The 27,318-nt window shown below is 50.1% G+C and overlaps 2 protein-coding genes across 3 annotated transcripts; one reads left to right on the top strand and one right to left on the bottom strand.

Annotated features, from left to right (window-relative positions):
• Positions 1-431: 431 nt before the first annotated feature.
• Positions 432-18,210, top strand: RAB6A (RAB6A, member RAS oncogene family). Of its 2 annotated transcripts, none has more exons than XM_029961481.1 (7): positions 432-502; positions 2,561-2,614; positions 4,393-4,498; positions 6,323-6,434; positions 7,462-7,555; positions 12,504-12,570; positions 15,216-18,210. In XM_029961481.1, the coding sequence occupies exons 1-7, from the start codon at positions 473-475 to the stop codon at positions 15,278-15,280; spliced, it is 528 nt and encodes a 175-aa protein (XP_029817341.1). In that variant the 5' UTR covers positions 432-472; the 3' UTR covers positions 15,281-18,210. The 2 variants fall into 2 exon arrangements, with proteins under 2 accessions (XP_029817341.1, XP_029817342.1); XM_029961482.1 differs by lacking the exon at positions 4,393-4,498 and adding an exon at positions 4,571-4,676 and having other exon boundaries at positions 449-502.
• A 3,490-nt stretch (positions 18,211-21,700) lies between these two features.
• Positions 21,701-26,823, bottom strand: PLEKHB1 (pleckstrin homology domain containing B1). Its single transcript, XM_029961510.1, has 6 exons — positions 26,556-26,823; positions 25,953-26,105; positions 25,038-25,140; positions 24,178-24,217; positions 23,084-23,189; positions 21,701-22,996 (listed from the first exon to the last, which is right to left on the bottom strand). Exons 1-6 carry the CDS (start codon positions 26,590-26,592, stop codon positions 22,860-22,862), a joined length of 576 nt encoding a protein of 191 aa, XP_029817370.1. The 5' UTR covers positions 26,593-26,823; the 3' UTR covers positions 21,701-22,859.
• Positions 26,824-27,318: the final 495 nt, after the last annotated feature.

The raw sequence follows: 27,318 nt of genomic DNA, 5'->3' as shown, positions 1-27,318 counted from the left end.
ATACAAAGTGAAGTGAGGCAGGTTGGGATACTCCACTTCCCAGGGGGATCTTGTTGATCCCTTCCAGCTGAAGGTGTTGGAGAAGGAAAAAATTATCCATAAAATATGAATGAGAAGAGCTTTTTGTTAATAATAATGAGTTTTAAGGGTTGTCAGGCCTGTTAAATTTGTTCATTTAGTTCAGTTCAAGTCTGGTAGAAATTCTTTCAATTTTCATCTCAAATCACCGATATTTAAGGATGAAACAGATGCTTGGGAATGATACAGGAAATAAAAACGTGTCTCCCAGTGACTTTGCAGTTGTAAAATCAAATAACTGCTCTTTTCCTTGCAGGAAGTTTCACTGCACACTCTGGATCTATTGGACACAGTAAATAATTTTTAAATTGTGTGCTTACAGCTGGAATTGTTCCTTGAATCCATGTTTTTTTTCCTTCTTGCAGTGGGGAAGACTTCCTTGATCACCAGGTTCATGTATGACAGCTTTGACAACACCTACCAGGTAAATTAATCCCTATTATTGCCTTGTCCAAGTGGGTTCTGTGGCAGGAAGAGGCCATTCTGTAGGAGTTGGGACACTGATTAAAGTCTGAACTTGTGAAATCTTAATTTTAACCACCTGCAGTGGCACTTCAGGGTTGGATTCTGCTGGATGAGCTGTGGTTCTACAGGAATACCCAAGGAATAGTTAAGTCTTCCATGTTTTTTTTTCCCCACCATTTGTTCCCAGACCATCCCAGATCTAATCCCTGTGTGGGGAAAACTTAACAGGTACTCAGCTCTTTTATAAAACAAGTTGTCACAAGCTAGAAAATCATAAAAAACGGAGAAAAAAAAATTAGAAAATTAGCTTTGTCCATTCCAGGATTGTTCCAGTCATTGTTTCCCACTCCCAGAATTCAGGATGAGCTCGAAAAGGTGGGAAGCTCTAAAAATACTTGAGTTTTCTAAAGTGTGTCTCTTGCAGGCAGAACGTGTTTCATGACTTGGTTACAGGTGGTGACATTCTGGATACACTGAACTGAGAAAAATCTGTTCCCTGAGGCATGGGAAGGTTTTTTTAGGGGGCTGGGAGGAGGAGGAATGGGAGGAAAAAAAGGAAAAATGTCACTCTTCTGTTGCTTGGTGTCCACCCAGGGATCTTGTTTCAACCACAGCAAGAAATCTTAATGGTTGACAAGAAAAATTCAATTTAGGGATCACTGATGGGTGTCTGGTTTGGGTGTTACTGGAGTTGTTTTAGTGCCATTCATCCAAAAACCTCTCTTTGACTGATGTCATCACTGAGGTGGGGCCATATGTCCTATTTTTGATCTGGAAGAAGGAATCAGTCATAAAAAACCCCAGTAATTTGGGCAGACTCACAGTGAGTGTTGGTGTCAAACCCAAAACCACATTTTTCGATGCCCAGGATTCCGGAGAGAATTCCAAAGCCAGGGTTTAACGATCCCAAACCAGGATTGTGGTTGAGTGCAGCTGGAGGTGAGTTCAGGGCTGATTCTGAGCTCGGGATCCATTTTGCAGACGTATTTTCCTGGAATGTGTCATTTGAACGAGGGGTTTTGTGTTCAGCTGTTCAAAACAGAAAGCTGTGTTTGATAAAATCCCTGCTGGGCATTGGTTGCCTTTTGCTCCCTGCTGGATAAAGGAATTCTGTTGCCCCTGTGTTTATTGATAAGAAGGTGCTGGACTGTCAGAAACCCAAACAACTGGAATAAACCTGTGCCACTGGAGGTGTGTGTCTTACTGGGAGTGATTCCCCCCCCATGGACATGCTGGGAATGATTTCCCTCGTTCTCTGGCACCGTACATGACGTGCCGTGGAATTGCTGTTTTAATAAAAATCTGGGATACAGGGAGTACTGGAATCCTTTCCCTGGATTGTGTCCTGGTGGGACAGGCTGGGAGAACTGGGGTTGTCCAGCCTGGATAAGAAAAGCTCCAGGGAGACCTCAGAGCCCCTTCCAGTGCCTAAAGGGGCTCCAGGAGAGGAGGGAAGAAGGATTTACCCTCCCTGCAGCCTTGGAAAATGGGATGAAGGTCATGTATTTAAGAAGCAGCTCTCAATAGCACTTTAGTTTCCTTAAAACATTTATTCAGGATGTCCCACAGGAAGCTCCCAGTGGTGTCTGGAATTTGGGTGCAGTGAAGATGAGCCAAGCTTTAGTTTTTAGGGGCCATGTGTCCACGTGCCCATGTGTTGTTGAAGATTTCTGCCCTAATCTGAGGGGAAAAAGGGAAGAGCCATGAAGGTATTTGGCAGCTGGGAAGAAGACAATGTGCCCACATACCCTGGTTGAGTTGGAGGACACTAATTTGGGTCATTCCTAAAGAACTGTATGGATTAAACTGTCAATATGCATAAATTGAAGTTAATAACCTTTTGTGCTTCAAGAAACTGGTCTGGTTGTGGAGATATTAAAGAAATCGCTCATTGAATGGAGCTGTAAGTGAGAAAAGCAGCCCATTTTTCCTGCAAGGTGCTGATTTACCCCTGGAAATCCCTGCAGGTGTCCTGCCATTTGATTTAAGAGCTCTTGGTTTTCTCATCTCTTCCCAGGCAACAATTGGCATCGACTTCCTATCGAAAACCATGTACTTGGAGGATCGAACAGTGAGTGAGCTTTTGTTGTCCTTGCACAGTGGGGATGAGGAGCAGCATCTGTTTTGGGCAGCCCCCAGTTGTGAGATCACTTGGAAGCACAGCCTGAGCCTTCATCTCCCAGCTGCTTCCAGCCTGACAAGTGGAGACGCAGCAGTGGGAGACGGGAATCCATTTGGTTCCTGCTCGAGGGCCATTTGACAGCAGCTCTTTAGTGTCACCCCGTGTGAGGAGAGAGAGGAGACAGAGAATTGGAGGGGTGCAAACAGTGGGAATTCAGACCCCTTCAGGTTTTGATGCCACAAAAAGGATAAAATCTAAACTGCCAAATGTGGCCAGTTAATATTCCTTGATTAAAACGAGGGTGGCTCTGGTGGTGACCCCTGAATGATCCCTGACTCTCAGCTTGGTGCAGCCTGAGCTCCTGGAATGACATCACTCCTCTCTGGAAGCAAACATGGGGTTTAAAATGAGCTCGGATCCTTAATTAAGAAGTTCATCTGCTGAGCTGTTTGCAGAAGCAAAGCTGTGCAGTGCTGCAGGAGCTCATGGTGGATATAAACCTCCAGGAAATGGGATTGCATGGGAGGTGCCTGAGGGGTGGATGTGCTTTCCAAACCCAAACTGGCCCCTGCACACGTTGCTTTTAAGTGTATCTTGCCTTTTCTTCCAGCACCTGGATGGTAAGAGACGTTCAGCCCCATCTGTGGGCACCTTACCTTGCAGTTCAGGGCTATAGCTGGCATTTTATCCTCCTTGGAAAACTGACAGGAGCAGGTTTTCCAGCTTTTCCACCAGCAACCATCCTTCAAGCTACTGGAGGTTGCCTTTGTGAGTCCTGAGGAAGGACAAGAGCAGAGCATGAAACTCCTGTGTGGGGAGAACTGCATGGGAACAGTTCATGGAATTATAGAGTCATTTAGGTTGGAAAATCCCTCTAATTCCATCGAGTCCAGCACTTCCAGGCCCACCACTAACCCCTGCCCCCAAGTGCCACATCCACAGAGCTTGTGAGCCCTTCCAGGGATAGTAGTGGATCTACAGGCCTTTGGAGCCCTTCCAGGGCTTGGTGGTTGGTCCATCTGGTTAATCCTTAAGGTTAATCCTTAAGGAATTCAACTTTTCAAGCTCTACACAGTCTGAAGTTCTTCCCTTCTGAGCCCTTCCAGGGCTGGTAGTGGATCCACAGGCCTTTGGAGCCCTTCCGTGGATGGTGGTGGATCCACAGGCCTTTTGAGTGCTTCCAGGGATGGTGATGGATCCACAGGCCTTTGGAGCCCTTCCATGGATGGTGATGGATCCACAGGCCTTTTGAGTGCTTCCGTGGATGGTGGTGAATCCACAGGCCTTTGGAGCCCTTCCATGGATGGTGGTGAATCCACAGGCCTTTGGAGCCCTTCCATGGATGGTGGTGAATCCACAAGCCTTTGGAGCCCTTCCATGGATGGTGGTGAATCCACAGGCCTTTGGAGCCCTTCCATGGATGGTGGTGGATCCACAGGCCTTTTGAGTGCTTCCAGGGATGGTGATTCCACCATTTAGCCATAGTTTTCTTGTTGATCCTTGAAAGCCAAGTGATTTTGCTCACCAGGGAAGCATTTTTCAGGAAGCTGAGCTCCTTGCACCCCCTCAGTTTTGCTGCTGCCGATCCCTCGGGAGACGTCACCGCGAGGCGCCAGCGCCCCTGCATGAGTTTCCTCTCACTTTATTCAGTCTTTTCCCACGCTAAACCCTCTTTCCTCTCTCATTTTTGTGGCAGTTTGGCTCTTTTAACTCTCTCCCGCCCACAGATCAGGTTGCAGCTGTGGGATACCGCGGGGCAGGAGCGTTTCCGTAGCCTCATTCCCAGTTACATCCGCGACTCGGCCGCTGCCGTAGTAGTTTACGATATCACAAGTAGGTATTTCTGCACCGGGGTTTGACCTTCCTTGTGCTTATTTTTCTTGCTTGTTTGACTGATTTTGTTAGGTACGGTTGCAATTGTGGGACACAGCAGGTCAAGAGCGGTTCAGGAGCTTGATCCCTAGCTACATTCGTGACTCCACTGTTGCAGTTGTTGTTTATGATATCACAAGTGAGTGGGGGGAATTCTGCATTTCTAATCCTCTGCCCCTTCCATCCTTTAGCTTAGCTTTGCATGTCCTCTCATGTCATCTGCTTGATCTTCGTCCCGGCATGGAAATAAATGTGGTTTTTTTTCTTGTTTTGCTGCTGGTGTAACGTATAAATGTCTCACAGTAACATCATTTTAACCCTTCCCTACTCTGGTCACCTCGAGCCTGCCTGCTTCCTTTCATCTGCTTCTTAATCATAACATCACTGTGACTTTGGGTCTTCATGGATATCTGAATTCCTCAATTGGAGACTTTCTGTAGCTTGCTTCACTTCATTTACCCTCTCCCACCAAAAAACTCTGGGAATGGGCTGGCGGGGAACACGCATTAACATCCCATTTTCCCTGGAATTTGTCACTCTCACACTCTGCAATGTATAAAAGTTGCCACCAAGCCCTCCCCCTTTAACAATTGCTCTCTCATTTCTTACTAAGGTATGTACATTTTTGTCAACTAAAAATATTAGTGCTTTTTTCAACCCTCTTCCTTCTGTCCCTCCCCTCAGTCCAGACACCCCTTAACTTACTGACAAAGAGCAGGAGTTGTGTTTTAGGAGAGAACTAAATTCCAGGCTGAGAACAGCGGCCTAATTCTACACGAGGGCAGAAGTGCTTTGATTTATAAATACTAGAAGATTACTGAAGGAGTCAGGGCTTTGCCTAGAAAAGCTTTAATTGTTAAAAATACCACTTCCATTTGAGCTAAAATTACAGGTGAAATTTTTTACTGACCTGGCAAATTCCACATTACCGAGTGGTAAAGAGAAGAATTAAGACACTGGCAAATGATCAAGTCTTGGCTGTCTAACACAATATATAACTTTGCAGTAAAAGCCATTAAAGAAATCAATATTTTGCAAGAACTGCTGCAGAAACCCCCCCTTTTAAAGTACTAAAACTACTTTGGCAGCTCAGATGCTCTTTGTGTAACACTGAGCTCCATGGCAGCTTCCCTCCAACTCCTTTTTCCTCATGGGATTCAACTTTTCAAGCCCCACACAGTCTGAAATTCTTCCCTTGCAGCTCTTAAGGATGCAGCATTAAATTAAAATGCCTGTGAAAAGGTTAAATTTCTCTCTCTTGTTCTGTGCAAGTGATTTGGAAGTTGTTTTGAAGGCGAGTGTTCAATGCCCCAGGAGCTGCTGGTGTGTTGTAAAACCCTGGGATTGCCTAGGGAAATAAAAGGTGATTAAAGTGTACGGGATTCATAATTGGGATTGAGGACTTTGGAGGAGCAATGGAACTGCACGAGCACAAGCCACGGGCAGAAGGCACAGATTAACCCCTATTCTCTAGAGAAAATAGTTCATATTTTATTTTATAAATAAAGGAGCTGAAACACGGGGAGAAGACTCATTTTAGATGCTGTCAAAGGCAAAATCATAGATAGACTCAGTTCCCTCCCTGGCTTTGAGTCCCCTGTGATGAAGCACCTGAAATTAATGCCAAAGTTTTCACATCCTGTAGTGGGGGAGATTCAGGGTTTCACTTGCTGGGTCTTCATCCCAATTCCGCAGAAATGGAGCTTTGATTTCAGATGCTAGCTGTTTTTCCTAGGGCTGTGAGGGGTTCCTGCAGTGATAATCCTCTCCACTGTTCCCTGATAGATGTAAACTCGTTCCAGCAAACAACAAAATGGATTGATGACGTCAGAACGGAACGGGGCAGTGACGTCATCATCATGCTGGTGGGGAACAAAACAGATCTAGCAGATAAAAGGTATGGAGGAATCATGAACTCATCTTTTAAATACTCTTCTTACTCTGCTGCTGGTTTAGAAGGGGTTTTTAAATGTGTTTTTGCTCCCAAAATGCTCGAGCTTGTTTTAGTTCTGACTCGAGAAATCTCGATTTTAAACCCCCTTTTGTGTGGTTAAACCGCATTTCCAGCGGCAGAATTTGGTTAAACCAAGTTTTCCAGCTGGGAATGAGTTGAGAAACCACCACCAACTTGTTCAGGATAAAACAGAGTGTTAACTCCAACCTGCATCAGTAAATGAATAAACTGATGACAAGGATTTATTCTTAATAAATCTGCTCAGAAAGAAATGATAGGTGCAAATATAAATCCCATCTAAATTATGGTTGCTCCCTTTTGAGACTCCTCAGGGCTTCTCAGAAGTTTGCAAGCTGAATTATTTTTATTAGATGTTGTACATCTTCAGCTTTTGCTGTGTTTGCTGCTTATTTTGGGTTTATGGTATTAACACAAATGATAAAGGGCCACAGAGCCAAACCTATGGATTCTGGATTTGATCAAAATCCCTGTTTCCTTGAGATCACTTCCTTCAGATTTATGGCCTCCTATTAAGAATTATATAAAAATAAAAATATATATATAACCCCTAAGATACCTCATGATTTTTGTTTGGCAGCTCTTGAACCCAAATTTCCCCCCTTGTTTTAGCTCTAACAGGATGATTAATGAGAGGGACACCTATCCAAGGAAAAAAGGGGACAAAATTCCTTCCATGTGAGATGGTTACACTTGGACTTTGGTTAAAACAGTTTGTTCTTGATGATCATTTTTGAATGTTAAAGGGCACTGATGGATAATTGTTCAGATGGGGATTTAGGGGGAGTCTGGTTGGCTTTTCCATGGGAATGCTGGGAGCCAGATGTGCCCTGGGAGTCTGTCTGGTAGCTGAAGTGATGATACCTGTCATGCAGGGGAAAAAAAACATTGAATGCTTTCAGAACTGCAATAATCTTAATTTTTTTTCCTGACTCTGTGTTGTCTCCCCCAGACAAGTGTCCATCGAGGAAGGAGAGAGAAAAGCCAAAGAGTTGAATGTAATGTTCATTGAAACTAGTGCAAAAGCAGGATACAATGTAAAACAGGTGAGTGGCTCCTGCCAAAACACCCCCGTGGGACCAGGACTTCCCCTGGGAAAACTTGGACAGAGGGATGTGTTTGTAGTCCATGCACAGCAAGGAACATCTCAGAGTTGGGTTGTTGGCCGAGGTTCAGGAGGATCCCTGACCTTGGGACTTCTTTCCATGTGATGGAAGAAGCTTTGTGAGTGAAGGATCATCCATTCCTGGATTTCTGGTAATCCAGATTTGGGGTTTAGACTGAAAGGGAGCCAAAAAGTTGGGGAAACACAGGTCTGAGGGCTGTTCCTGATCCCCTTTCAGGGAATGAACCACTCCAGGAGGAGCCTGGTGGCTTGAAATGCTGCCAGTGCACAAGGAGTGTGAACTGGGATTCCCACTCTGCTGGGAGGCACTGGAAGTGGGAGCAAATGTTCCTGGAGAGCCAAAGCTGTTTATTTCTAGTAGATGCTGAGCTACTTTTGATGAGGAAAGCAGTGAAATGATGGGATATTGGGAAGGAATTCCTGGCTGGGAGGGTGGGGAGGCCCTGGCATCTCAGGGTTGCTTCAGAGAGAGCTGTGGGCCTGTGCCCATCCCTGGGAGTGTCCAAGGCCAGTTTGAGCAACCTGGGCCAGTGGAAGGTGTCCCTGCCCATGGCAGGGGGTGGAATGAGATGAGCTTTGAGGTCCCTTCCAGCCCCAACCACCCTGGGATTCCATGTGTGTGTGTATCCTTACATTCTATTTTATACATGTAGTCGCCCAGTTCGTGTGCAGAATGGTCCCAGTAGCTGCTAAAATAGGATTATAAACTCCTTTGTCCATGATAGACAGGACTGAAGGGGCTGTTATTAAAATGTCCCTTGACTTTGTGTAGAAGTAGTAAAATTATTCCCTCTCTAATGGAATAATTAGATGTGTTATCTCAGTGCTGAGATCCAGTGCATTAGCAGCCATGGAAGTGCTGCATTCCAGGCTCCACAATTATCCTGCCACAACACAGGCTGGTAATTAAGGTTTGGATCTTTGCTGCAGTCCTTAATGAGTGCTTAGGCCTGGGGGTGTGCCCTGGAGAGCAAAGACACGAGTGGTTATTCAAAAAGAGCTAAAAATGGATTTTTCCTCTCAGTTTTGATCCTTGTTGCAGGCATGGATTGGAATTCTCAATGATTTCAAAGCTGCAGAATATTTGTAACTCTCATTTTTTATTAGTTTAAGAAGTGGTGGTTGAAACAATTCTCAGAGGATAAGACTTAATACCACTACTTGCAGAGGTTCCTGTTTTCTTGCAGCTTCTCTACTGAATTGTATGAATTTATTTTAACTTAGTAACTTATTTATCTAATTTATTTACCAATAAATTTTCCCCCTTGGCTACATCTGCTGAATGGACCCCCTCCCTTTAATAAGATCTTTAATCAGCTGAGTGCAAATCTGACCTTCCCATAACTGATAACTAAGAAGATATTTTAATTCTGTAGAACAATCCCAGTCCAAGTTAATTTTCATGCAGGATTTTTAATTCAAGTGTCAAATTATTTTAGGTACAAATACAGTCGTATTTTGACCACATAAAATGAAATTTTATTTTTTGATTACCTGAAATGAAATTTTCTGTTTTGACTACATGAAATGGAATTTTATTTTTTGACTACATGAAGTGAAATTTTATATTTTGACTGCATGAAATGAACTTTTATTTTTTGACTGCATGAAATGAACTTTTATTATCTAACTGCATGAAATAAACTTTTATTTTTTTGACTGCATGAAATGAACCTTTATATTTCGACTGCATAAAATGAACTTTTATTTTTTTGACTGCATGAAATGAAATTTTTTACTACATGAAATGAAATTTTATGTCAAAATTAAGATATTAGCTATTAAATACTAATGTAAAGGTGAGTTTTGGAGTAGTTGGTGATTCACTGGTTTGTCACTAAGGTGCAGGTTCAGATTTAGGAATTAATTAACAGCTTGGATACTGTCAGTGGAACGTGTGGATTAGGGAATATGAGCTGTTTGTTTTGGAGGTTTGTTTTTTTTTCTACCTTCCATGTAAAATTCCTGCCTGCCAGTATAGAAACTTCCCAGGGGCCTTCAGATGGAGAAGTGGATAACTTGCTTTGTTGAACGCCTTTAATTCATTCTGGCAGCCCTGAAAAGGCTTTAAAAGACTTTGGGATCCCTGCTCTGTCTCCACAGCCTGTGTTTCAGGGAATCTCATTGTCAGGCCCTGGATTTCATGCCCAGAATGTGTCAGGGTTGGTTTTGCTGCCCTGTCGAAGGAGAGGGGAGGGAGAGCCCTTGAATTCCTGCTTCCAGCAGTACCTGGCACATTCCATATTGGCTCTCCAGGAGCCACAGGCTGGATGTGGCCCTTGGCAGAGGAACTTTCTCATGGCAGCAGCTGAAGGGACGTGGCCCCTCACTCACCCCGGGCTCTTTCTCCTCCTCTCCCTTGATTTCTGTCCGTGTGATGGCCAAGAATTATTCCCAGAGTTGCAGAGAATGAGAATTAAGGAAAGAGTTTTGTTTGCTTTGCGTCGGTTTCTTGCCTGGCTTTTCCATCTGGGCAGGGATCTTCCTGTCCTTCCCATATTGCTGCAGGAGGGTGCCAGGGAAAACTGCTTTATCCTACAGTCCTTTGTGACCCTGATCCCTGGGGATTTACTGGCTGCAGTGGGAGGAAAGGCACAGTCTGGCAAATCTTGAGACTAACAGTGAGAGATGAGGGTTTTTCCCCATGGTTTAATCGGGAAGGAGGTTGCAGAGAGACTTTGTGTGGCTCTTTTAGTCTTTCAGCTGCTGCATTTGGGAAAAAGAAGTCCTGAATGCCCCTCAATATGTGTGTTTTTATACCCACAGAAACATTTAAACATATCTGTGTGTATATAGTCCCTGTGACAAACATTTAAACATATCTATGTGTGTGTAGCCCCTGGGTCTGTGTCAGGCCCTGTGGGAAGGCAGCTTCCTAATCATCAGGAAGTTCCCGTAATTGGATTTCTCTCCACATATGCTGTGGCTGATAAGGCAGAAGGTTAATAAGAGTGAAAGTTGATTTTCTTAGTTGCCAAATTCCTATTTTTAGTCACATAATTCAGGGAAAAAATGCAGCTAAAAGCATCGTTTTATTCCTGGTCTTAATGTAAAGCAAGGATTAGCGTGTTTTAAACGGCCTTCCTGTCAGCAGCTTGGTTTAAATGCAGCAATTCCAGCTGGTTCCTTCAGCTGAGGATTTTTTAGACTCCCCAACCCTTTCCCTCTATACATTCCCCTCATTGCTTTCTATGTATTGTACAGGGAATAAATGGAATCCCAGAATGGTTTGGGTGGAAGGGAAGTTAAAGCTCATCCAGTCCCACGGGCAGGGACACCTTCCACTAGCCCAGGTTGCTTCAGCCTGGCCTTGGACCCTTCCAAACCTTCTGTGCCAAGGACTGGGTCAAAATGCTCTTTAAGATTCCATCAGTGAGGAATCCATCTTGTTGGCCTGTGAGAATTTCCCTGAGGTTTTCCGGGAGCCCGAAAAGTTCTGGATTGTGGCAGAGGTTCATGGAAACAGAGGGGTGTGCTGAGCTTTGTTACTGTGGAGTTGGGGCCTGAAATCAGTGAGTGACATCAAGGAGTGACTTCTCAGAGCCCTGTCCTTGTCCTGGACCACATTCCAGTGTGTGCCAGACTTCCCTGCAAAGATCCCAGCCAGACCTGGGGGCTTGGTCTCGTTGAGCTTGGAGGGGACTTGTCCAGTTGTCTTAATGTCTCCCCAGCACCATTTGGGAGCCAAACTGGTAAAGAGCCTTGGACACAGATCCAAAAGCTGCTCAGGTACCCACATTCCTGATGTGAACAGGCTGGCAGGGGCGTGGCTCGGTTTTCTGTGGAAAGTGGGTCACTGGGAATAAGTGGTTTAGCTTTGTGTCATTTGAGGAGAGGCAGGAAAACATGGAATAATGGAACACAGCAAGGCTGACGTCAGACCCAACAGCAGGCATTCTGAGATCCTGCGCTGCCATCGGGGTGGGAACACACTGAGGGATGGGGATCTGGAGGGCTTGGAAGCAGCTGCTGCCCTGGAGCTTGATAAGCCAGAAGTACAGAGTAGTAACATTGTCTGTAATAGGGGAAAAATATTAAGGAATATTAAAGGATTTCTGTCTGGGTGTGTGCTGGGTGCATCCCGATGGGATCAGGACTCTGCCAGGGCTGTTCTCCCAAGGGAAGAACCAATTAGGTGGTCATTTCATAACCCTGATGGATGGTAAAGCTGTTATCTGTCCTTCCATCCATCTGATCTGTCCTGTCCTTGCCCCAGGCATGTGGAAAAGAGATCATTGCTGTCCTTGTGTGGTTCCCACAAACTGAACGTGGCAGGGATCACCCTGAGCTGAGGGACAGCCCAGAGCTGGGCTGTTCCCAGGCAGGGGTTGTTCTGGGATCAGGGAATTCCAGTGAATTCTTGTGCATTAATCTGTAGGCTGAAGAAAAACCATGTGGTGGGAGCTACAAGGCTGAGCCTCAGGGACAGATAGGAAATGCAGGAGAGGGAATCAGTCCCGTTCCTTCTGGACTCTCACCCTCCTTCAAGTGGAATAAAACTAGGAAGGGAGTTTGAACCCAAAGTCTGCTGGGAAACTGGAGCTGGTGTTCAAGTGAGGGGCGGAACTGCTTTGGGATGGCAAATGCCAAATTGTTTTGTGCTTCAGACCCCGAGTGTGGACGTGGGATAACGATGGCACCAAAAGGTGAGGCTTAGGATTGGGCACATTCCTTTGTCTGGATCACAGGGAACCTCCGTAACAGCAGAGACTGTGCCGTTTCCAAGGAATAAAGGTTATATTTGGTGTCAGGCTGTTTTGGGCTGAGCAGTGCAAATAGTGCTGGGGGATGTGTGGAGTCATTGTTTGAACTGTATCTTCCTGGGGGTTTGGATTGTTTTCATCTGTTCCCCGTGTGGTTTCTTGCAGCTTTTCCGACGTGTGGCAGCTGCCTTGCCTGGGATGGAAAGCACACAAGACAAAAGTAGAGAAGACAGTATCCTTTATGCAGCTGTGCCAGGCATTCCCTGGAGGAAAACCCACTGCAGCCAGCTTGTGGACATCCCAAAAACAGGGGGAATAGGGGCAAGTAACCTCCGAGCTTGGAGCACTGAGGGAAGAGGATTGGTGGGGTGGGAGGTTGGGCTTGGGGGTGTTGAGGGTGGAGGCAGCAGGGGAAGGATGAGGGCGTATGGGTGGAAGTATGGGAAGGTGCAGACAGATCCAGAGGAATTCTTTGCTTGGTGCTTGAACAGTTTGGATGTGGGGTGGGGGAAAACAGCTGCAAAGAGGCCGAAAGGAAACCCCTGTGGCTCTTGCAGATCTGACTGACAGAATCCCAGAACAATCGTCTGCAGGTCCCTTCTCCAACCCTGCTGCTCACAGCAAGGCTCATTCCAAAATCTAGGCCAGTTTCTCAGGGTCACATCCAGGGAAACTCAGGAAATCTCCAAGGATGGAGGTCCCATAACCTCCCAGGGCAGCCTGTGACAGTGCTGGAGCCCAGGCAGCATCTGTGTGGTGTGAGGGAGGACAGGACTCAACTGATGGCATGAGGGCTGGAAAAGGGATAAAGGTCTCTGCATGAACTGGAATCCCTTACCTGGCCAGGTGGGTGTGTTTGGAACAGGAACTTTTCCAGGGCTGTTGGTTTTCTTTGCAGCTGGGAAATGGAGGAGAAATGGTGCCTTGGAGGAAGGACGTGGAAGGAACGGTAGGAGGGGGACGAGCTCGGTGCTGAGATTCCATCAGAGTGCAGGGAAGAGGATTTGGGAAGCTGTGGATGGCACAGCTGAGGCACAGCTTTGTGCTTTGATCAAAACCTCGTTATGCAGGTTCCCAGAAGGTTAATGAGCAACAATCTTTATTAATGAGGTGGGGGTAGAGTGCACAGGCTCTATCAGGGAGTTTGATCACCAGGCTCTAAGTGGAAGTGCAATGAGGGCACTTGGAATTGGCTTCCTGCAGCCTGCAGATAGCAGCAATGGAATGGGATTATTGGGGGTGGATTTTCCATCAGCTTTTTTTGCAGGACATGGAGAGTTCAGGGATCTCAGACCACTCGTGCTCAGAGATGGAGCTAGCAGGGAATCTCTGACTTAAATACCCAGCGAGCTCAGAGCAGCCAGATGGACCAAATATTTGAATTATTGGTCTCTTGTTTCCCTTCCCATGTTTATTTTCTCCAAACCTCTCTAAAACCAGCTTCACCCCCCTGAGGGGACAAGCTGGAAGTCCCAGCAGTGTGATCTCTGTGTTCCCTGATAAGGGAAACACTGGGATTGGGGATTAGCATTCAAAGCTCCTCCTGGGAAAGGCTCCTTGAGGTTGGAACTGGAGGGCATCCGTTGGGATGCAGAGTGCTGCAGAGGGAGCAGCTTGTCACAGGTTCAGAGCAGCCAGCTCTGCAGTGTCCTTGTGGGATATCAGCTGGCATTGGGAGGAGGAATTCAGGCTTTGCTGGCTGGTGGTGGGGTGAGCAGAGAGGTTTGACTGGAGCAGGGATGGATGGGAATGTTCAGGATGGCACATGGGGGGTTAGGGGTGTGCACAGCCTGAGGAGGAACAGCCTTGCTGGAATGTGCTGCTGGGGCTTCTGACAGAGCACACCATCTCTCTGGAATCATGGAATCACAGGATGGTTCGGCTTGGAAGGGACCTTAAAGCCCATCCAGTCCCACCCCTGCCATGGGCAAGGACACCTTCCACTAGCCCAGGGTGTCCAACCTGGCCTTGGACAGGCCTGGCCTTATGATACTTCCAGGGATGGGATACCCACTATTCCAACCCTCTCCTGCCTGTCCCAGAGCCGAGTGTGGACAGGGGAGGCAGAGGGAAGTACTTGCCTGTTGCCTGTGGAGCAGAGGAGCAGGAGTTTGGGAAGGAAGTGAGCTGTCCCTTCCTGGGTTCCTCGAGGCTCCTGCCACCTCCAGAGCTTCCATGTTCTCCTGGGTGCCTGCTGCTCTCTGGGCTGGAATACTGAATCCAGCATTGATTCCACACTGGGGGTTTCCAGGCTGGGACTGGTTCCCTCTGAACAAGCGACAGGATAAGAGGAAACAACTTCAGGTTGTGCCACAGGAGGTTTAAGTTGGATATTAGGGAAAGTTTTTTCCCTGAAAGGGTGGTCAGACACTGACACAGCTGCCCAGGGCAGGGATGGAGTCCCCATTCCTGGAGGGATTTAACAGCCATGTGGATGTGGCACTTGGGAGCAGGGGTCAGTGGTGGCCTGGGCAGTGCTGCAGAATGGTTGGACTTGATGGTCTTGGAGGTCTTCTCCAACCTAAATGCTTCTGTGATTCTGTGGAAACAGTGATTAGACCCTTCAGGGTATCCACACATCTTTAATTCCTGCAGCAGGAGATCCCTGGGATTGCTGGGAAGAGCAGACTCTGATCAGAGACAACTTTGGGGGCTGACGTTGTTTCTCCGCATATTTGTCGTGGGCACGAGGGTGTGGTGAGAAACCTTGATCTCAGCTTTGCTTTGGAGCTGGTCTTTCCAAGTCTTCCAGGGAACACTGAAATTCCAGGGAAACACTGAAATTTGGGGGGAACGCTGAAATTCCAGGGAAATACTGAAAACACCAGTGAGGGAAACAGAGCTGGAGACCCGTTTGCCTTAACTCCCTCCTTCCAGTGATTGACATAAAACTGGAAAAGCCTCAAGAGCAGCCTGTCAGTGAAGGAGGCTGTTCCTGCTAATCCCATGTGGCTCCCACCTTTCTCCAGAACATCACTGCTCCCCCTCCCTGTCCTCTCCATTGACTGCAGTGTGAATATTGGCTTGAACCTCCCCCTTCCCGTGATAACGTATCCCAGTTCCTCATCGCTGCCTGTCTCGTGGAGATGATTATTGGCTTCACAAGCACACACACACACACACACACACAGAGAAAAATGTCAGTGTCTTCATTATTTATAAGAAAAAAAAAAAAAGCCAAAATATCCCAGCGTATCCTAGTTATAACTTTAAAAAAAATGGGGAAAAAAAAAGAAAAAAAAGAGACAAAAATAGGTACAATTTCTTAATATTTGTTCCTTTTTTAATATGTTATGATACCGCACTTTGGAATGAGGGCGACCGAGTAAGTTTGGGATTGGACTTAGATGGGATGTTATGTGCAGAAGAAGGCTTGCAAATCTGACCCATTGGAGTTCTCTGAGGATCTGGGAATGCGTAGACAGCGGGAATCGTGGGCAGAGGCGGCGCATGCCGAGGGCTAAACGCTTCTCCTTGATAATCCAACAACAAAGTAAACCCAAGCTCTTAATTCCCTTGAGCGGAGCGAGTCTGCCTGGTGTCCAAACCCCACCCCAGCAGGGCTTTGACACCACCACAGGCTGCTGGAGTTGGGAATTCCACATTTCCAAGGAAGCGTGCTGGGAAATCCGGAGAGGGGCTCTCTGAGCGGGATGAGTGGCTTCTGGAGGATTTTTGGGGAGGGGAGGAATGGGTGGATGTGCATTAGCAAAACACTTGCAGGAAACAGGGAAATAATGTTTCGAGTGCAAGATGAGTTTTAAGAGCCGTTTTTTTTTTTCCTTTGTAAGTAGAAAACACGGATGAAGTGAATTATTCCTGCCTGAGAGACAGGAACGGAATGTTCCAGGTGTTTGGAGGAGGAAGCATTTTGCTTCTTTTTCTTTTTCTTTTTTTTTTTTTTTTTTAAGGGGAAATAGTGAAATCAGGACTGGCACTAAAACCTGCCAAAGCTGATCGAAACCTTGGAAATTTGGGAGAGAGAGGGAAGAGCAGGTGGCTGCCCCAGCAGAGAGGGAATTGCTCCTGCATTTCCAGAGCGTAGGTCGGTGGGGGAAGGGGGTGTTTACTTTGATCCTACAGAAATCTAGTTGAGACAACTTAGATGGAAAGGGAGGGACTTGAGTAGGATGGAAACCAACTTCTGATTATGCAGATTTATGCCTTTATTTTTTAGCTTTTTGGGGTTTTTTTATGTTCAGTCTTCCGAGTCGGTTTAGTTCGGTTCACTAGAGCTGTATAGTTTGGTTAAACAAGTAGCAATTCAGTTTTCTATTGAACTAAGCTTCCAAGTAACCATTTTTTTTTTCTTTGGTATTTATTTCTTGGCTTAATTTGTTTTTGTTTTTTTTTACTCTGTTCAGTACTGATTTTGTGGGTTTTTTTTTTTCCTTTGGCTGAGGAATCTGTTGTAGAGCTTTTGCTGGTGTTGCTGGATGTAGCTCCCCGAGACCCACAGAATGGAACACACTAGAAGTGCACCCTTTTAATCTTTACTAGTTCATTGTGAAGTTGCTGTGTAAGTTAATAAAAAAACCACACCTGTAAATACCTTGTTTGCTGGGCAGATCTGGCCGAGTTGCAGGGAAGGAATTCCTGAGTCTGGGTTGCGATTGCTGCTTAGAAGGACAATTGCCAGGGAATATTCAGGCTCCTCCTTGGTTCTCCTTGCCCTTTTCCCTGCCACTTAAAATGGGGGAGAGGAAGGGAAATCGTCCTCACCACCACTTCCCACCAGGAAACGGGCATAAAAGAGTTGGAATTCTTCATTCCTGAGGGGCTCGTGCCCTGCCCTGGGTTTCTGGCAACTCTGCACAACAATAACTCTAAGGCAGAACGAGATGTAAAAGTGCTTTTCTAATGCAATATTAAAGGCATTAAAGGAGTTTTTTTGACGTGGCATGTCTTGAAATAAACATCAATGATATGTGACAAAGGACCATTCTTTCTTTAAAAAGAACCTGTCTGGGGGAAGGAAACCTGGCTGCTTTTCCTGTGTTGTACTGTCCTTATCCGTGCAGAAACGCCTCATCCCGCTGCTTCTTCCTTGGCTTTCTTCTTCCTTTGGTTCTTCATGCAGCTTCTCCTGGTCCTCAGTTGGCTGTTTCCCACCAGCACATCCTTGGTTTTCTTGCTTCTGGTAGACCCAAGCCCTGTCTGCTTCCCGTGGTCCCAAGCTTTAAGCACTGGATTTGCAAGGAGCTGGCTGAGCCCGGGGGTTTCCCAGCTTTTCCTGCAAGACTTGAGAGCAGGTTTGGCCATGATTCCCGCTAAACAAAGGTCTGGAGAGCAGCATTCCCACAGCTCCCTGGGGCTGCAGGAACATGGATGAGGGTGTGGTTTGGCACTTCTCCCCCACGAGGTCCCTGGGTGTGCTCAGGTACGTTCTGATAGTCCTTGCTGTTAGTCCATGCTTAACGTGCCCACAGCCCTAATCCCAGTTTTCCAGAGAAAACACACTTCCAAAGGGAGCACAGAAGCAACATGATCTTTATGTTTTTGTTTTTGTTTTTTTTTTACCATCTGGTTTCAGGTTTTAGTTTTCCTTTGCTCCTTGGGAACTGTGGGAACAGACCTTTCTAGTGCTGCCTTTGGTGTGATTTTTGGGGTGAGGGTCTCGGCTCTGTTTCTTTTCCCCTCCTTGCTCTGCCCTGCTCATTGTACAGCCCCATCACGCAGCTTTTCCATGCCTCACCTTTTGTCTTGATAAAAGTAGTTGAAGAAATTGTGTAAGGGGGTGGTGGGGGGGGAAAGGTTCGTTTTCTTCATGTTGGAATGTCACTGGTACCTCAGCTCTGTTTGATAATGGCGACGACGACAACAGAACAAATCCTTAGCGCTTGAACTAAATAAATACCTGTCTCATTGGAAAGCTCTGGGTCTCTTCTCTCCATCACAACACAGGTGGGAGGTGCAGCTCCGGATTTGGGGGCTGGAAGTGCCGCAGGAGGAGTTTTTTAAGGGCAACAGGAATTTTTTGGGGGGTTTCTTTGCAGAGGGAAGACATGGAGTTGTGCATTTGCTGTTCCTCCGGTTCCACGCGGTGTCTCTGCCATTTTCCAGCTGTGCCTTTCTGGGCCTTTCCCGCTCTTGACATCCAGCTGTTCCCTTTCCAAGGGCCTCAGCTTCCCTGGGACACGGGTGGACCAACCCCACCTTCCCTGAGGAGGATCCTCCTTAAGCCTTGGAGCTGGGCAGGCGGGGCCGGGGAGGTGAGTACCAGTAACAGATGCTCGTGGATGAGTTATCCTTGTCTTTCCTGGAGTAGAGAATCATGGAATCACAGGATGGTTGGCTTGGAAGGGAGTCCCAACCTGCTGCCATGGGCAGGGACATCTTCCACACGGCTTGCTCCAAGCCCCTGGTCAGTAGAGAAGGGAATTCCCTGGATTTGGTGTGGGAACGCCAGCATCCCAACGTCAATCACTTGGTGAAGGGCTGTGAATCAACTAATTGGGAAGCTGTGGGGATGTGCTGGAATTCAGGGATATGGGAAGAGCCATGTGGGGACAAGTCACTGGAGAAGGTTTTTGTCACGGGGTAATTTCTCTTCCTTGTACTTGGCACCTCCAGGTCCTGGGAGCCTTTGGAAACCCCACATTCCTCTCTGGGCAGTGGGTTTGGGATGGAAGGAACCAAGTGGGATGTCAGAGGGTGGTGTCTCCAAAGTGTGACAGTCCCAATTCCTCTTTGGAATTGAGCCTTGGGTCTGCCACCTCAGACACTGAGATCCCAATTTCCCTCCTCTGAAGGGGGGCTGGATTAAACTGCAGGGAAAGGGTGGGGGGCTCCCAGAGGGTGCTGGTCCCGGTGGGTCGAGCTCTGCTCCCAGCCCTGCTCCAAACTCCGACAGGGAGCATCTGGCTCAGCCTGGACGGTGCTTGTGGCTTTTTTTGCCCGCTGATGGGATCAGCCGTGATTTTTCCAGGCTGGAGCATCCACAGCATCCTCCTGGCAGCGTCTGCAGAGCCGCTGCAGCCGCCGGCGCCGTCCTCTGGCTGCAGCTGTGCTTCCAGCGGCGGAATCCTCGGCAGAGCGGAGCGCGGGGGCTCTCCCGACCTGCTGCGGCAGCTCCTTTTTCCATGCTGGGCATGTCCCAGCTCCGGAAGGAAGATAAATGGGATGGGCAGGCTGCGGCACAGGCAGCTGCAAACAGCCGGCCCTCTCCTCCCATCTGCATTCCCTCCTCCCCTGCCGTTCTCCCACTGCCTGAGCCGGGATTTCCAGGCTTGCTGGGCTTCGTTTTCACCGGTTCAATGGGTCTTTCATTGATTTAATTGACTTTTCTTCAATTGGCAAAAATACCTATTTTATCCCCCTGCCCCTTTAACCACCTTTCCCTTCACCATCCTGAGCAGGCAGCAAAGTGGCTTTTTATAAGAAATTTGGGATCCTCTTATAGGAGCAGGATGTAAATGCCGGGCACGGGTGTATCGGGAATGAAACCTCAGTGGAATTGCAGTGCTGGGAGCAGCTCTGCCCTTCCCGGGAGGATGAGCAGGAGGGAAGGGCTGAAGGCAGCTGGATGATGATGCTCCTGCTGCCCCACAGCTCTGCCTCGGGGTGCTGTTCCCAAATTTTCCAGGCGAGGGAGAAAATGGGATTGATTGATTGCTGCTGGTGGTTTGGCACCAGCCTTTCCCGTGTTTATCTGAGCTCGGGAGGAAATCTGAGTGGAAGTTTGAGGGTGGAATTTGAGCTTGGGTGGAAATTCAAGGTTCGATCCTGACATTTCCCGAGCTGCTTGATTTCCAGGGAAGTGTGTTTGGATCCCAGCGAGGGTCACATGGCCCCCAGCTGATTTCTGTGTTGTGGGATATTGTGGGATTCATCTTTCCAGGCAGTTTAGGGGCACATTTGGGCCTGTGAATCCTGCTGTGTCCATCCTTGTTTCCAAGGAATTTGGGAGTTGTTCTAAGCTTTGCTCAATGTCTGGATCTTCGTCAGCTCTCCCTACTGGGAGAGAGGAGTCATGTGAGTCTGGATTGGAGTTGGGAATGGAGCATCTTATCCCTAATTTCTGTTCCTCAGCACTTCTTTTCCCTCTGGTCCTGCCCGGTGGCAGCACCATGAGCTCCCGGGAAGCCCCTTTCCTGAGCGGAGCAGAGCCCAGTCCAGGTGGTTTTGTGGACTGTGGGTCTGGTGTTTGTGCTTCCAGACTGATTTTTGAAACGTTTAATTGCTCCTTTGTTCAGCTTCCTAGTGCAGGGCCTGACTACCATCAGCTCATCCCACCGGAATCGCTGCTGGAGGCACATGCTGATCCATCACTGCCCTTTCCATGGATTGCTCCATGCCCCTGGGTCTTTGGGAGACCAGCACAGCAGGAGAGAAGCGGGATCAGCCCTGGGATGTTCAGGTACCACAGGAAAGGGGAGTCTGGGAGTCTGAGCTGGGGCAGCAGCTGGACGTGGCCTAGGAAGGAGGGAGGATTTCTGGGTCACGTTGCTCTTGAAAAACTTCCAGATGTTGTGCACCTTGTTTAGTGAATTGTGGAATGGTTTGGGTTGGAAGGGTTTAAATTAGATATTAAGAAGAAATTCAGCCTTGGAGCTGAGCTATCCCTGGCTCTTCCCAGTACCTTGGAACTCTGGGAGGGATGGGAGATGGACACAATGGGCAGGGACACCTCCCACTTGCCCAGGTTGCTCCAAGCCCCGTCCAACCTGGCCTTGGACACTTCCAGGGATGGGGCAGCCACAGCTTCTCTGGGCAACCTGGGCCAGGGCCTCCCCACCCTCCCAGCCAAGAATTCCTTCCCAATATCCCATCTATCCCTGCCCTCTGGCTGTGAGTGTCAGATCAGCTTCCGAGGAGGTGACAGTGGCTTGGACATGGAGAGGGCAGAAGGGATGAAAAGACAGGGGTGTGTGTGGGGCCGTATCCTTCTCCTTTCCTGCCCTTGGGAGCTGGTGTTTTATGGTGGGATTAACCCAGGGATGGCAGTGCCTGTCACTGCACCGGTCCCTTCCCAAGCAGAGACACCTCATCCCACAAATCCAGAATGCAAAGGAGCTGCTCTGCCAGTGCAGGATGGTGGTTCCCCTGCACAGAAGCAGGATTTTTGGGACAGCTTTGTCCCTTCTGTGCCTCTTTGGGGTCTTTATGGCATGTTCAGAGGCTGGGGTGGGATCCCTGGGGATGCTCCAGCCCCGCTCCTGTGAGGAGCTGAGGCGTTTTGGAGCCTTCCCACTGCCCTCGGGGCTCCCAGCTGGAAAGGGAGGGAGGTAAAGGGGTGCAGGAGGAGACAGGGGAGCTGGTGCTGTGCAGCTCTTGAGGGGGACACAACCCTTCCCACCCTCTGGAATGGCCCAGGCTGAGCAGCCCCTCCTCCACCTCACTCACCACAGGCCAGGGCTGGTTTTTCGCTGCCTTTATTAGACCGCACAGGGGGTTGTGTTTTTATTCCCTTCCCGGGAGCAGATGCAGCAGGAGGAAGGCAGGGAAGGCAGGAGAGGATGAGGATGTGCGTGGGGATATCCCAAACCCCCTCAGTGCAGGGATGAGCTGATCCAGGGCTTTACTGGCAGAGCTGGGTGCTGGTGTCACTGGTGGTTCTTTATCCAGCTGTGGGGTCTGTTTGTAATTCCTACATTTGTTTAATGTCAGTGCTGTCTCCAGGATAAAACCTTGGTTGTAAGGGTGATGCTCAGCAGCTGCTCCTCATCCCCTTCCTGTGCCATTCCCTGTGCTGCCCAAAAAACCCAGGAGCTGCTGCTTGTCCCCAGGCCTGACCATGTGTGTCCCCTCTATCCCAAATCCCAGCTGAGAAGTTGGGAGCTTGGCTGCCAGGAAGGATCCTGGTCCCCAGGGAGAGCTGCCCTTCTCCCCCTCCTAAAAATCAGGGTGCTGCGTGTCCCTCCCACTTGGCTAGGATATTCCCTGGGCTCTTCCCAGCTCAGTTCCCAGGGGTTTAACTCCAGTTCCTGGGGGTTTTGCACCATTTCTCCAGCTTGGCTGGGCCCAGGGGACTGGTGTGGTGCTGGAAAGGGGTGGGAATCCTGCAAAGGTTTTCATCTTCCTTAATCCTTTACCCCTCTCTTGAGCATCCCTGTGGCTGCCCCATGTGTCAGCTCCTGCTCCAGTGCTGGAGTCTCTCCCAGAAAAAGCCCCTAAAAAGCCTCTTCATGGAGCTCACCCAGCCAAAAAGAAATCCAGCCACTTCCCCCAAATTAACTCCCCCTTGCTCCCAAATCCAGGTATTTGTGCAGCCAGCTCCCTCTAGAGATTCGGGGTGAGGAACTGCACCCCCCCTCTGCCGACAGCCCCGGCAGCTCCCAGGCCCTTTCCCGCTGGGAATCGGATGCTGTGGAGTTCTGGGGTGGGTTTCAGGGGGTCTCTGAAGCATGGGGGGGGTTATTCAATGCAGAAGCTGGGGCTGGCGGGAGGGTGGGTGTGGGGTCTCTGCCCCCGGGGTTTTGGGTGGGGGCTCAGGGCAGATTCCAAGCCAGGGGTGAGTTAAACTGGGCTGGGGGTGCTGCGACCTGGTTAGGGGGGCCGTGCCCCAGTCTGGGGGGGCTCCTAAAACCAGCAGGGCATCCACATGAAGGAGCCCAGGGCGGCGCCGGTGGCCGCCCCCGCCAGCAGCCCCAGCGCCATCTGGTCCCCGGACACGCGGTAGGGATCCTCCCGCACGATGACGTGGGTCACCCCGGGACCTGCCAGGGAAAACGGGGAGGAAGGGGGTGAGCCAGGGGGGCACCGCCCTCCCGGCACCCCCCAGTGCCACCAGCAGGGCCACCCACCTCCGTACTGGTGGCCGTAGTGGCCCGAGCTGATGTAGGCGGCCTGGTGCGAGTCCAGCGGCACCGTCTGGTAATAGTCGTCGTCGTAGGGGTCGTACACGTGCACCTGGGGCAGGGGTCAGCAGGGAGGGCTCGGGGGCTGTGCCCCCCTGTCACCCCGGGTGGACAAGGGCGGGGGCCGCTTGGGACCCTTGTGCTGCTGCTGGGGGATCCGGAGGGGCCGAAGGGCTGGGGCAGCCTGGGCTCAGCATCGGCATCGTCTGCCTCTGCTCAGCCACCCTGGGTCTGCTGCCCCTCACTCTGACCCTGCCCTGGCACCTTAGCGGTGTCCCTGTCACCTTAGTGGTGTCCCTGTCACCTTAGCGTTGTCCCTGTCACCTTAACTGTGTTCCTGTCACCTTAACTGTGTTCCACCAACTCAGCTCTGCCCCCATTCCTCTTAACAGTGTCCCTGTCACCTTACCTGTGTCCCTGTCACCTTGCTGATGTCCCTGTCACTTTAACTTTGCTCCCATTCCCTTTAAGAGTGTCCCTATCACCTTAACTGTGTCCTACCACCCCAGCTCTGCCCCCGCTCCCCTTAATGGTGTCCCACTCCCTTTAACTGTGTCCCTGTCACCTCAACTCTGCTCCCATTCCTCTTAATGGTGTTTCTGTCACCTCAGCTGTGTCCCTGTCACTCAGTGGTGTCCTACCAGCTTAACTCTGCCCCCATTCCCCTTAGTGAAGTCCTGTTCCCCTTAGGTGTGTCCCGGTCACCTCAGCTCTGCTCCCATTCCCCTTAACTGTGTCCCCATAGCCCTGTGTCCCCTGCCACCTTAACTCTGCCCTGTCACCCCCCCTGCACTGCACAGGGTCCCCTTGGCTCTGTCCCCTCCCACCAGTGATGGTATCCAAAACTTCCCCCCTTCTTCCCTGTGGCTCCAGGGACTTCCCTCCCTGTGCCCCCCTGTGCATGAGGGGTCTCGAGGAGCCCCCCCAAGCTCTGGGTCAGCCCTGGGTGAGGGCTGGGGTTGGGGTAACCTGCCCCCCTCCATCCCAAATCCCAAATCCCAGGGTGGGATGTGCCCCTGCTCTGGGGCACGAAGCCTCACCGGGGTGGATTTAGCCTCCAGCACAGCCATCTTCCAAGCGCTGCAACAAAACAGAGGGACTTGGATTTGGGGTGCTGGGGGTGGGAATTGTCCCTGTTCCTCCCCTGGGGACCTGGATGTGGCACTAATCCCTAATTCCCTGTTGAGGAGTGCTGGGATAACAGGTGAGGATGGGAAGGTGCCAGGAGGTGCCAAACACCACAGGGCAGTTCCTGGGAATGGGCTCGGCTAAAACCAGGGCAGGCAGGAATATGGCATCCAAATTTAGGGGGAAAAGCAGGTAATGGGAGAATTTCCATCCAGCTGGGGCCAAACTCAGTTAATCAAGCTCAGCTTGGCCATGGTTGAACTGTCCCTCCATCCCAGCTCAGCTGAAGCTTTCCCACTTTTAATTTTTTACAGTTAAAAAAAGCTTTTATTAAAAAGCCCAGTTTTATAAAAATAAATGTTTAACCTTATTTCCAATTTTTTTTTTTAGAAATCGAGAGAAGGGGAGCAGTGCTAAAAACAGGGGTTTGCCTAAAGCCAGAGGGGACTTCACATTCCCACTATTTATCCCTATTAACCAATGGAAACCCTTTTCCAGGGATCCTCAGTCGGGCCAAGAGGGGATTTGTGATCCATGAGGAAATCCCACCCCACAGGGGACGGACTGCTTAAAAACAGCTGCTTCTGCCTCGGGATTATCCAGCGGGAAACCCAAACCTCCTCCTGCGCCTTTTGCCTCGTGAGTGGGTTTGAGGGAACAGGGGCTGTGGGAGGGAGTTTAGCCACGGGTGGGACATGGTGGGAGCAGCACAGGGCTCTTCCCAGGCTGGGATAATCGGGATGAGAAGGGCCTCGAGGGGGTGGCAGCTTACACGGCGTCGTCCTGGCTCTCGGCGCACAGCGTGGTCTTGGAGCCGTCCCGCAGCACCACGGTCAGGAGGCATTCCCGGCTCCTCCCCTCGGGAGGCTGCACGTCTGGGAATGTGAGGGCAGGGATCAATCTCAGCTAAGACCCAAGACCCTCCCTGTCCGCCCCTGGGCTCCAAATCCCCCTGGCACAAGAGCTGATGGATGCAGCGTTAAATGACTGCACTGGGGGATTCATTTGGGCTCTGTCGGGATCCTAAAGGTTAAAAGGAACACGAGGATTGGGCTGGTGGGCAGAAACCTCCACCCCCAGGGCAGAAAGGATGTGGAAGGGCAAGAAACTGCCAAAAATGTGCCCGAGCTGCATCTGCTTTGAACTTGCCAGAGGGCACTCAAATTTCGTAGGAACGGGAGACGCTCCTCACTGGGTTTGCACCACGAGCTCCAGCAGGAACAAAACCTTAAATCCATGAGGCTCCTGTGCCTTGCCCTGTTTTCCAGGCTCAGCAGGACCCTTGGGGTGAGCACACAAAGCTTTGGGATTGTGCTCCCACGGCAGCTCCAGCCCCAGAAAGGCTCTTTGTGCAGCAGCCGTGGGCTGTGGGGCCCAGCCAAGCCGGGCTTTGTTCTCCCTGTTTGTGCGAGACGGAGACGGATGAGTCAGGAACGTGGGATCATGTTTTCAACAAGCACAAACCAGAAGGAGAGTCCCTCCTTCCTTCCCTCCTTCCTTATGGAAAAGCAATGGGAGAGAAGATGCAATGAGCATCTCCTGGGGGATGGCTTGGGAAAGGAGTGAATGAGGCAGCCCGGGTTAATTTTGGGGTATCCTGGATGTGCACGGGCAGAGCAGGATTTGGAAGGGTTACAGCCACCTGGAGAGCCCTGGGATGGGGTTGGGAATGTGGGGCTTGGCTCACCCTTGCACTCCCGGCCGATCCGGACGTCCCGGCAGCTGTACTTGATGTGGATCCGGCCGTCCATGTCCCGCTGTGTCTCATCGTGGTAGTAAACCAGGCTGCCATCCAGGTACAGCACAAACCAGTTCCTCTTCCAGCGGCGCAGGATGGAGCCTGGTGGCACGGGGAGGAGGTGAAGGACCCCGGTGATCCCGCTGGGACACAACCAGCTCACTCACAAGACCCCTGTGCCATCCTCCGGACTCGCAGCCGGATCCCTCCAGCTCCCGCGAGCCGCTGGACACCTGTGCCTGGCACGGGCATCCAGAGCACCATGACCAGGTGGCTTTGAATTTCAAGGGGCTGCCAAAAAAGCCATCAGGGTGTCTTGGAGCTGCCCGGGAAGGGCTCCAGCCCCGGACACGGAGCCGTGTGTCTGTTCCCGTGGCAGCGGCCCCTCTCCCCGCTTACGTAAATCCCACAATCTCCCTGCCGTGGATTAACCGCCCAGGTCGGGGCTCCTCGTGTCCCCCCACTCCCTGCCTCTTCCCAGCATCTCAAAACCTCTCCTGGTTCTTTTTCAGGGAGGGCTCCCAGCCTGGAAAGCCGAAGGGTCGCACTTACTCTGCCGCCAAAGCCAACCGCTCTTCACCAGCGCCATGGCTGCCCGAGGGTGTCCCGGATCCGCTGGCACGGGAAAAATAACGGGGTTAAAACAGCAGCTCCTGCCTCTCCCCCCGGCTCTCACCTCCCTCCAGCCTGCGGGAGGGAAGTGGGGTGGGGATTCACTCTTGTTGCTCCTGGTTTTTTCGGGGGATGAGCTCAGCGCGCGGGTTAATCGGGGTTAGACAGACGCGGGATTTCGTCATGTGGGAAACGTCGCGAAGGCAGGAGGAGGAACTCCAGCCACCTTGCTCTCTGCCTCTAATCCCATTGGGATTTAGGGATTATCAGCCCGTGGAGGTAAGTGGAGAAATCCGGGCCGTGGATGCAAACAGGCAGTGGCTCCCCACGGCCCCAGTAACTTTCCACGGGCAACGACACCTGCACTTGTTTGTTTTCCCTGCCTGGGTGGAAATTAGTCCATAAAAAGGCCATGAAGTCATCGCTCCCCAGGTCCCTGAGCAGAGCCAGCACCCCAGGGACAGGCAAGAGCTGTTCCCTGGCCATGCCTTCCCCTCCCATCCACCACTCAGCTGGGAATCCCAGTGCTGGGAGCTCAGTGCTCTGGGATGGCCTCCAGGACCACCTGGCTGGATCCCCACTGGGTCTGGGGGCACAGGAAGGCGCAGCCTCCCTTTCCCGCTCCCCCCCTGTAACTCTGGGTTACCCAACACCTGAATCTCTGAGTATCCACATCCCCAGGAAGTTTGCAGCCTGGCACTGT

This window comes from Manacus vitellinus, unplaced genomic scaffold (genome assembly GCF_001715985.3).
Source record: "Manacus vitellinus isolate BGI_N305 unplaced genomic scaffold, ASM171598v3 scaffold_35_pilon, whole genome shotgun sequence".
Classification (NCBI taxonomy): Eukaryota; Metazoa; Chordata; class Aves; order Passeriformes; family Pipridae; genus Manacus; species Manacus vitellinus.
The sequence above is the reverse complement of the archived record's forward strand: the minus strand, read 5'-3'. Positions and strand labels throughout refer to the sequence as shown.